Source organism: Drosophila busckii, chromosome X, assembly GCF_011750605.1.
Source record: "Drosophila busckii strain San Diego stock center, stock number 13000-0081.31 chromosome X, ASM1175060v1, whole genome shotgun sequence".
In the NCBI taxonomy this organism is placed as follows: Eukaryota; Metazoa; Arthropoda; class Insecta; order Diptera; family Drosophilidae; genus Drosophila; species Drosophila busckii.
The window spans coordinates 2,128,957-2,139,648 of record NC_046608.1 but is presented as its reverse complement, the minus strand read 5'-3'; the positions used below and the strand labels follow the sequence as shown (position 1 = coordinate 2,139,648).

At 36.4% G+C, this 10,692-nt stretch overlaps 2 protein-coding genes across 2 annotated transcripts; both read right to left on the bottom strand.

Moving 5' to 3' along the window:
- Window positions 1-1,373: 1,373 nt before the first annotated feature.
- On the bottom strand, window positions 1,374-8,337 carry LOC108604962 (transmembrane protease serine 9). The gene is made up of 6 exons (XM_033294348.1): window positions 8,083-8,337; window positions 6,464-6,647; window positions 6,129-6,408; window positions 4,903-5,289; window positions 3,072-3,388; window positions 1,374-2,124 (listed from the first exon to the last, which is right to left on the bottom strand). The coding sequence occupies exons 1-6, from the start codon at window positions 8,165-8,167 to the stop codon at window positions 1,374-1,376; spliced, it is 2,004 nt and encodes a 667-aa protein (XP_033150239.1). The 5' UTR covers window positions 8,168-8,337.
- A 450-nt stretch (window positions 8,338-8,787) lies between these two features.
- LOC108605961 (CG32756) lies at window positions 8,788-10,457 on the bottom strand. The gene is made up of 5 exons (XM_017995780.1): window positions 10,246-10,457; window positions 9,980-10,186; window positions 9,781-9,919; window positions 9,513-9,714; window positions 8,788-9,450 (listed from the first exon to the last, which is right to left on the bottom strand). Exons 1-5 carry the CDS (start codon window positions 10,399-10,401, stop codon window positions 9,114-9,116), a joined length of 1,041 nt encoding a protein of 346 aa, XP_017851269.1. The 5' UTR covers window positions 10,402-10,457; the 3' UTR covers window positions 8,788-9,113.
- Window positions 10,458-10,692: the final 235 nt, after the last annotated feature.

Here is a 10,692-nt window from a genome sequence, read left to right as displayed (position 1 = left end):
TACTGATCATATCGATAATATTTTAGTTGTTTAGCTTTAAAGCGTTAGGCTGTTATTAACTTTAACTGTTCAATGTCAATCAATGAAAACATTAATGGATAAACAGTAAAATGTAAATGTAAAAGAGTTAACTACTCAATATTAATAATAGATGGCAGCTAATTTAAAAGTTCAAAGCTTAATAGTTTAAGACTCAAAATCTCAATCTGAATCTAATATAACAGAATAGTGCTAAGAACATTATCATATGAACTCATCGCACTATTATCAGCTACTAATTACTCTAGTAATTAGCAATGCTCACACGTATTGCACATGGCACGAACGAATAATTGACAGCCCAGACTGATTATATAGCTCAAATGCAAGTTGAGGCTTGATAAGCAGCAGACACTTGTTCAGATTAAATTGATTTAGGATTGGATTCCTTTATAACTGCACGTTCTATCAGCAAATTGTAAATTGCGTTTACAAGTCACAGCAAAAAGCAAAAAGAGAGCGCGCAAATCGAAGCGAAATGCATTTTGAATATGCTCGATGCCAAAAAGTATGCTATGATCATTAACTCACCAGCTACAAGTTTGAAGCTGCTAAGATTGAATTGTTTGTATGCAACATTAAACACAGCTGCAGAACTTAAACTAACTAAATTTGTATACTTATATATTAAGGCAAATGGCCATCATACAATCGAAGCAGCGTATGAGTAATTTTAAATATATATTTGCTACTTATTTAGCCGACAAACTCATGCGCTGCCGTCAAAAACCAAACGTCGTTTTCTTTTTTATTATGTAGTATAAATTAGTTATTCTATACAAGCAACATTCTATTCTTTACTTTTACTGCATAAAAAATTGACAACAAATGCAAGGCAAAGTAACAATTGCATTAAAAACTAAATCCCGCGCAGAAAATTTGCAGAGCAGCAATGAGATCTTATTTCTGATTTTAATCAATTTAATTTTATTGTAATATTTTAACTAATAAAACTGGTCATTTATAAATAAACCTCAAAGCTAACTCATTTTATAATTAAGACTACATTTTTCTATATAAGTGACGTTTTTGATTAGATTACACAATGAATAAACAATGTTTATTTTTTAATAAACCACTACTAATTACTTTTTATAACAAAAAGCAAAAGTAATTGAAAATGTTCAAATTTTCCATATTGATTGGCAGCGTCTGGTGAATCAAACAAATTAAATGTCATTGCCAAGCGATTGGATCTTATGTTAAATAGAATAATGAATTTATTTTTTTGCCTTTAGCTTATCGCGTGGTAAATAAAAATAAACATTGCAACACATTTGCCAAATCAGCTATTAAATTTAATCAAAAAAAAAAGAAGAACAATCAACTTAGATCTACAAACGACTGAGAGCGAGCAGTGCGGGCACCAGAATACTTAATGAAGTGACTGAGACCATGGCAACGCCATCATCATCGTCGCCATCACCACTGCCACTGCCATCATCATCGCCATCACCACTGCCACTGCCATCATCATCACCATCACCATCACCACTGTGATGATGCTCCTCGCCCAGCTGCTCCAGAATCCAGTCATAGTAGTAGGAGACCTCAGTGTAGACACCAGGCAGATTCGGCTGGGCGCAGCCAATGCCCCAGCTGACAATGCCCGCCAGCTGGCTATGGCAGACAAGCGGTCCGCCGGAGTCGCCATTGCAGGCGTCACGCTCGCCCTGCTCCATGTAGCCGGCGCACACCATGCCAGGTCGAATGAGCGCGCCCAGGTCGCTGTCATTGATGCACTCCTCGTTGCTAATCATCGGCACATCGACAGTCATCAGCACGTCCGAGACGTAGCCCTCCTCGGTCACACCCCAGCCCGTCACCTGGCAAACGGTCTCAGCCGGCACAGTCAGCGCATTCAGAGCAATTGGACGTATGGTCGGATGATTCATTGGCACAGAGCCGTTCAGTATAAGCAGCGCTATATCCTTGTCGTACGTCGTCTTGTTAAACACCTCCAGCTGCATGATGAGCTGCTCCACCTCAAAGGTCAGCGTGTTTGCCTGTTCGAAGCGATCCAAAGTGCCCATGACAACAATCACAGTATCCTTGTCTATAAATGTGCCGTTGTTAAAATACTGACTGCAATGAGAAGAAGAAGAGCGCAGATTTATAATCATTGCTTACGCATTAACTGCTTACAAAAATATTCGGTGCGTCTCTCTGTATGAACAACAAAAGCTCAGAGAATTTAAGAGCTAGAGTCACAATATTTGGTATATTGATACTTCTATACTAGCGACTTATTTTTAAATATTTAAGTACACAATAATCAACAGATTTGTTTCAAATTATCTATGTGAGAATTACAATTTTATAGCATTTCGCTATGCACTTTTTTTTTTAAATTCCTAGTGTAACTTACTCAATTGCTAAAGTATATTAAAATCAAATTAAAGTCTATGGCAAATTCTAAGCTTATTTACTCTAAAGAGTAAAATTAAGCCTAGTTCCATGATAATGACAATATATATTGTTGTTCACAACTAATAATACTAATAAATTAATAATTTGCATGCTTCGTTTTTCAAATGATTCTGTTTTTATATTGTCTTCATGGCAAATATAAAATTATAACTTAGTTTTTACAAAAATTATATATACAATTGAATAGGTTCAATATTTGACAACTGCAAAATTGACTATATATCTGTTTAACCAGCTTACCGATTTAGACGCTCAAACCTTTTTTTTTGTCATATTTAAATTTGTTTTTAAATACAAAAGCTAATTTAATGTTTTCTGTATAAATTCTAGAGCTTTACTCTAGTGCATATCAAAGTTTAGAAAAGATATAGATAATTTTACAGTTAACGCATGTTAAGCCTGTGCTATATATTGAACGGAAATGTATTTTAAAATATTTATTTTCAATATCTCTTGCCATTACCTTGACAAAAAGCAACAAATTTCTGTATGCTTGACTGTTAAAGTTTTTAATTTTTAAAACTATGCCTAGAATTTGGCATTTTGTTTGAAGCTTTGTTGGGTTAATGCTCAATAATCGCTGCCCAGTTGGATGAACTTACTCCATGAAACAATGTGCAGCAGTGAGCACCGCATTGGGGCGAATGAGCGATCCACCGCAGAAGTGTCCCGTGCCGAAGAAATATCCATCGTTGAGTTTGCGTCGCAGGCTCACCTGATGGCGCGTGGCCTCCTGGGTGGCATAGGTGCCATTGATAATGCGACCGGGATCCAAATTAAAACGCGGACGTATCTGTGTCGAATCCAAATCTCTGCGCCTGGAGTCGGCGGCTGTGGTGGCCGTGGCCAGCATTAAGGCTAACGCCGCCAGTAGAACGAACAATTTGGTAGCCATGTTATTAACCACTTGAGCGTAGAACGTTTACTAGTATAATGCTGGCTTTCAAGCCCGCGGCGGCCATCGATAGACAATTGATATCATTACAAATAATCTGGCAATACACATGCATGAGAGACATAATCTAATCAGCTGCGCCCCAAACTGCTGTTTGTTAGAAAGAGAGAGAGAGAGAGAGAGACAAAGAGAGGCCGAATTTAAAGACAAATACTTACGAATGTGTGAATATCGTAGCGTTCGTTGTTTTGTATAAAATTCTTAAGTGACGTCCAATCAAAGCGAACAGATGATAATGCACACAGAGCTCTTGATAAAGCTCTTGCCAAAATCGCACAACTGAAGTTTATTTTGTGTATTTCCCGCTAATCGTAGGGGTAAAACACAAGAGGCTATTTTTTCATAGATAGCTACATTTATTTGTTAAATTTATGACGTTGGTATTAAATACCAAAATATAAGAGTGGTCAATAATCATTTAATGGAAGTTCACTTATCGTTCACCCACGTGTTTGAATCAATGGAATATAGTTAGTTGTGAAAGGAAGTAGCTATTTCCTTTAACTTGCGATAAGAGCGCTATATCAAAGTTAGAACATATGTCCTTATAGTAAATGGCTGATCGCATATTGATGGCAAACAAATAATAGTTCAACTACAGACACAAAGTAAAGCTTATAAGCTAAAGTTGTGGCTAGTACATAGAACTTCAGAATAAGTCGCAACACTCCACATTAAGTATACGCACTAGAGTTTGTTCTATTTGAAAGTGTGAGAAACATTGACAAAAAAGTATAGGAAATTCATATTCTATGCAAAATTTTAAGAATATTTTTCTAAAATAAACCTAGACTGATTTTTAACTAACTAATTAACAATTTTATTTAAAATACATGCATTTAAATCGAAGTAAAACTTTGACTTAAGCTTTTTATAACTGAATGAACTCTTTATCAGACTGATGAGCTAAGTCGTTATAGCCCAGTCTGTCTGTATGAACACAAAAATCTCAGTAACTACAAAAACTACACACAAGGCTTAATTTTTGTAATTTCTTTTCCACTAAATGTTGCTGTTTTTCAAGAAATTTAAATTTAGCTGCTATGGCACAGCGTCGAGTATGACATCATAAAATAATGTGCGCTTACGCTCAACTGTACGTTTTAAAATTTTAAAATTACTAAATAAAAGTTGAAATTAAAAAAAGTGAAGATACTAATAGCAACAACTATACGTAGTTCCGTTCTGTGTTCATAGAACTTTGCTAGAGTAGCTTGAAGAGCAAATAAATAAATTCCATCAATACAATATAATAAATTATAAAGACAAATACGCAGCTGGGAACTCAATTTCATGAGCAAATCAGACCAACCTTCATTGATTAGATAAATTAGAAATAGACACTTGAGAAAACTATTTCGCCAACACGCGTACGAGCAACTAGCACAAACTAAAGACTCGAGTAGTTGTAAAATAAAATAGTATATATTTAACATAAGAAGGCATAAAAAAAATAGAAAACAAACAATCAGTTCTTAGCAATTTGCCAGCACAAGCAAAGCCACAACGCTCAGCAACAAGCTCCAGACAGAAGAAGCCCCAAAGCTCTTGGCGCTATTCTTGTAGATTGTGTAGTTGAGCGTAGAGTTCATCTGAACGATCCAGTCGTGATAGAAGGACACATTGGTGTAGACGCCGGGATAGTTGCGCTTGGCACAGCCCTCGCCATAGCTAACAATGCCCACCAGTTGGTTCTCGCACTGCAGCGGTCCGCCGGAGTCGCCCTGGCAGGCGTCCACGCCGCCCTTCATGAAGCCCGCACATACCTGGGATCTGGGCAGATTGCCGTAGCCAATGAAGCACTGCTCATAGCTCACCAAGGGCACGCGGCCCAGCTGCAAGGTGGGGCTCGATATGGTGGCGCCCTGTAAAATAAGCAAAGAGTCATAAATTAAATAATTACTAAGCATTACTAATTAGACTAAATTACAATTAAATTACATTATTTGCTCAGCTAGAAATTGTTACGATTGCAAATCACTGAAAAATTAAGAAAATGTTAAGCGATTGAAATTAATGTATATGATGGCATATAGTAACATTTTCAATTACAATTATTATCATCTTATTATTTTCTGATTATTTTCGTACATAATATATATAAATAATTATAATAATATATATAAAATTAAAGCTTACGTTGAACAGCTAGAGGCAAATTCTCGAAGATAAACTTCTTAAATAAAATTATTCTATTATTAATCTTAAATAATGTGCGCAATAATTTTCATTTCTTTGTAATCATAATCATGATGTCTTTTATATAGTCATTATGATTATTTTCCAATTACTAATGGTAATTAAAATTTAACACTCATGGCTTGGTAGCAACAATTTTTGATTTAGTGCAAATTGTGGCACGGGGCGTATGCATTATATGCTAAGTTCTTACGCTTGTAGTTCGTTGATTCGAATTAATAGCATTTATTATTATTATTATTTACAGTCAAATTATATAATGAAATAAAAGAATTGAAGCCTTCTTTAAAAAAAAAAAAAAACGCTTAAGCAAAACTGCTGGAATAACGAAATTAAATAAGACTAAGAAATATTTCTTTTGACAATTAAATAGAAAATAGTGCAAAGAGACTGATAGATAACATTAAGCTTTGCCTTATTACCGTACTAAAAATGAAAAGCTATGGCTTCGTTATTGCTTATTAATTAATGATAATTGAATGGTATTGCTTAAAATTCTACTTACGCTAAATACGACTCCCCAGCCTGTGACCGCGCAGTTCGTACCCGCGGGCAGTGATCGATCATTCAGATTCAGCGCCTTGACTGTTGGCGCTTCCCAGGGTATGTAGCCATTGAAGAACATAAGCGCAATGTCGTTAACCAGGCTAACTTGATTATAGTTCGGATGCACAATCAGCTCCTGCACATAATACTGCAATGTGTTCTCATTCTTTCTCAGCAAATAGGCATTGCCCATGACCAGCATAAATTCGCCAGCGCGTCGATATTGCTTCTTATCATTGCTGGTAATGCAAATAAATGTTAATTTGGTTTAAGTCAATGGCCTAATGCACTCACTTGTAAACACAATGCGCAGCTGTGGCCACCAGACGCTGGGATATGACGACGCCTCCACATATATGGCCAGAGCCGTAGGATTTGCGGTCCCGACTCGTCAAACGCACCGACACTTGATACGGCGCCTGCGTTATGCTGATCGAGGTGCCGCCCACAATTTTGGGCTCGATCTGTTCCTGCTCGACTGCAAAATTATAATAGAAAATTAATATATAACATTTTTACGAGTTGCATAGCAAGGATTTTACTTTTAGTTAACTCAGCGCTATTTATATTTTTTATAAGGATTTTAGTCTGCTGATAAAATTCAAATAAAATTTTCTTTGATTACTTAGATTTTAAGAGAAGCAGCGCTGCTCGCGTCGCTTGTAGCTTAGCGATGGCAGCGCTGCTTGCGTCTTTCGTTTGGATCGTTCGTTCGACTGAACGAGAGTGCTCGCCGCTTAGTTGGGTGGGTGGGCGTGTGTGTTAAGACTTTGCCTTGACTGCAACTAAAAACTGAGCATAAGAGACTGAGAGACTAAGTCTTAGCTTAAACTACAAGTCAATTGCTTATCAGAGCATTCAACGTGTTCATATCTGCTTTAAGTATTGTATTTGAAACATTAAATTTGATTTGGTTACTAGAAAGATAATTTAATTGTAAGTTTTGATACAAAAGCTAACTGCGTTTTCAAATTTATGCTCGAAGCTTATTAAAAAATATTCAAAAAATATATCAAAATCTATAATTCGATTCTATTATTTTTAATTTTATTATTGTGGTTTCAAGCTGTAGAAACAAATATAAAAACTCCGTGGCAAACAAAAATAATAATTTGAAAGCTAGTGCCAATTAATATAAGCAATATTAATATAAACTCCAGTATTTCCGTTATGTATTTAATTTCTTTGTTATTCGCAAATCTATAAAAACGCATTAGTTCTATTTTGATTAGGGAATAATAATTTGAAGCTCGAAGCTTAACAATTACAATTTCATTATTAAGCTTTCGATTCATAAACATTTGCAACAATCTACACCCGCTAGTTACATATTATAGCTCTATATATATTTATAAATTTCTATTGAATTATGTGTATTATATGGTATTAATTATTATCAGCCCAAAACTGATGATAACTTTTATTTAGTCATAGTTGATCGGCAATCATTTGTTTTCGGGCTTGTGATAAGAACTGATTTGCTTTATTACTAAGCATTTGGCATTGCAGATATGGAATTATATACCTATATATACTAGATGTATTTTATTAGAATTATTAAAGCAGCGTGCGAATAATTCGAAACTATTAAAATATAACTACATATAGTTTGGTATATGCTATCTTAACTTTTGAAGTTGCAGATAAAGGCCCTTAATCCTTTATTTCCAATATTATCAAAACATAACATAAGCTTGCTACGAACCTTATTTAATTTAGAATAAGTATTGCGTATACGTATTAAATTCTTTACCATAGCTGCCCAAGCTGCTTTGTTGCTTAGTTTATTTGACTAAACACTATTTGTTTACACTCACACATGTATAGCTCGTATATATATATATTTTTTTTTTGTGCTGATAATGCTTTATAGATAGACAGACAGATTTGAAGAGGTTTGACGCATGACTCACCCGCAGTTGCCGCAGCTGTAACTGGTAGTTGTTGTTGTTGTAGCAACATCGCTGCCACCAGCCAAATTATCAGTGAGACGCGCATTTTATAAATTGTCAGGCGCACACATGAAACTTAAACACATAAGAGCGAAAAGCTAAATGCACATAAATTAAATAGCAATGACACTAAGCGAATTCCTTTTGGCGCGTGAATTTGAATAGCGCAATTGCTTTTAACGGTAATATTGGTTAAGCGCTATCGACTGCGCTGCATCAAGTTGGCGACTAACTGTAATATGCGTTCGCAAAACCGCCAGCCCAGCCTAAAATGTGGTGTAGTGACGCCTTTTGGGGTTTATCTTATCGGTAAACGGCAAATTGAATGTTGCCAAAGTAATTTACACAGACGCACTCATAAATTAGAACTATAGCAACAAAGAAATCGGAGTATGCGTTCCACGAAATCTGCACAGCGCGCATTTAATGAAGCGACAATTAAATCCGAAAGCTAAGTTAACTAAAGCAAATCAAAAAGTTATGCAAGTATCTTTAGTTAGCACACATCCATTCGTATACTATAAACTATACTAACTGACTCATACTTTCAGCCATAAATTGATAGCTGAACAGCTGCCATAGACAAGGTCCAAACGCTTATCACGCCGCATTGGCTCATAAACTCAACTTAAACTCAATTATAAATAAAAACTAACTGCATTCGTTGTGTGTGTGTCAATTGTATTAACATAATACTTATGTTTACAAATAGTAGTATTACCAGCATACATGCTAAAAAAAAAAGCAGGTACATATTGCATTCCCTGGCGTCCTTGCCTTGCTGCTGTCCATGCAAGGCACTTGTTATATATGTTGGTATTATATTATTATACTTGTTAAGGTGTTTATAAATTAGCTCAGTCAATATGTATTAGTTACTAAAAAGAAAAAAAATATTCATTCGTTTGGTTTTCGCTTCAGGTTCACATGTTCTCAGGCAATTGATCTAAGCTGCAATGTAAACATGTTGCTATCTCTATCGGTTTTATGTTCTATTTGTGCTCATTCAGCATTTTCTTGGTGCTCTCCTCGGTGCGCATTATCACTTCCATAATCTGATCCAATTCATTGTGCCCTTCAGCCGGATCTACAACCACCAGCTGAGCAGCAGCTTCGTCGGAGTCTTCTTCCTCTTCCATGTATGCCACCTCAACGATATTGTCAACTTCATTGTCCAGCTGCTCATTGTTCATATCTTCAGCATGCTCACTGTCATCCAAGTTATCCTCCTGACTCTCGCCATCCTTGTACTCCAGTTGAGGCATCAAGCGACGCTGCAGCACTTTGCGTTCAACATGTTGTAGTCCACCTTCCATGGCTTTGCGTTTTCTAAATGCATTCCAATAAGACATTTAAACTATTAATCACCTAATGCTTAAGCTTAAACTCACCTGTTCCGTGGACTGAGCACTTTGGCCGCGGCCTCAGCTAACTTTGGTGAGCCCTCAATTGGCTCTGGATTTATAATGGGCATGCCATTTGATGTGAAATTTAGCAATCGAGCCACTTGCTCAAATTCTGCGACAGCAAATACAAGCTCTCTGTTCTCAGTATCGAAAGCATCAACATCGAATGGCTCTGTGGCCACAGTGGCTATAAGAACATAACATATGCTTTATAAAATAAACAAAAACATATACATAGCGGCAATCAACCTACATCTGCGCAGCTGTGCGCCTTCAAAGCGATATTGTTCAATTTCAAGATCCTTTTTTTTAACCACATCTAGCAATAGTTCTAGCATGGTATTTAAATTGATGGCAACACCCACAGCATCTTGCAAAGCACAGCGATAAAACTGCAAATAAAATATTAAACATCAAATAGATAGTTCTCGTTAGTAAAGAAATCAAATTACTGTAGCATTGTTTATGCTCTGCATATGCCATTCCCATCTAAGCGGTGCTGGTGCGCCTTCAACGCGATACTTGAGATTAAGCACGGTGGTTGGCTCAGTATCAGTCTCCTCCGATATTATGGTGCTCAATGTAGCCTCCACAGGCGTGGCTGAGGATAAAGATAGACGCACTGCTTTGGTCGGGAAATGTACACGTTTGTTCAATTGCTGTGGCAGTAAGTTGAATGATTAATAAATCTTTCCATTTAGATTTTGGCTGTACTTACGCGATTACGCTGCATAAAGGATGCAGCTGGGAGCACTTCGCTGTAGCTTAAATCGCTTTTGACGTCATGGCAATAAAATTGCAGATCCTCATCCTCGTTGAATTCCAGGCAATAAACAATTTGCAAGCCATTTATATCTATGGTCTTTACAGTCATTTTGAAATCGTTTTTCAGTTTTTTTCTGCTTTTTTTTCTCTACGTTAAATGCAACAACTGAGATGTTCAATTTTAATTAACTTGTGAAACAACAAATACCAGCTGACAGCTAACCGGCTCGGCTCAGTTGACTCTCTTTTTCAAAAACTGGAACCGGTTCCGTTTGATTCATTTTGCATGCGCTGACTGCAATCGATAACATGCGCCGCTTGGGCGCCGAATTTGAAAGTTTGTTTGAATGAAAGTCCGTTTTGCATGCACATTTCGCAATATATTTATATATTTTTATTT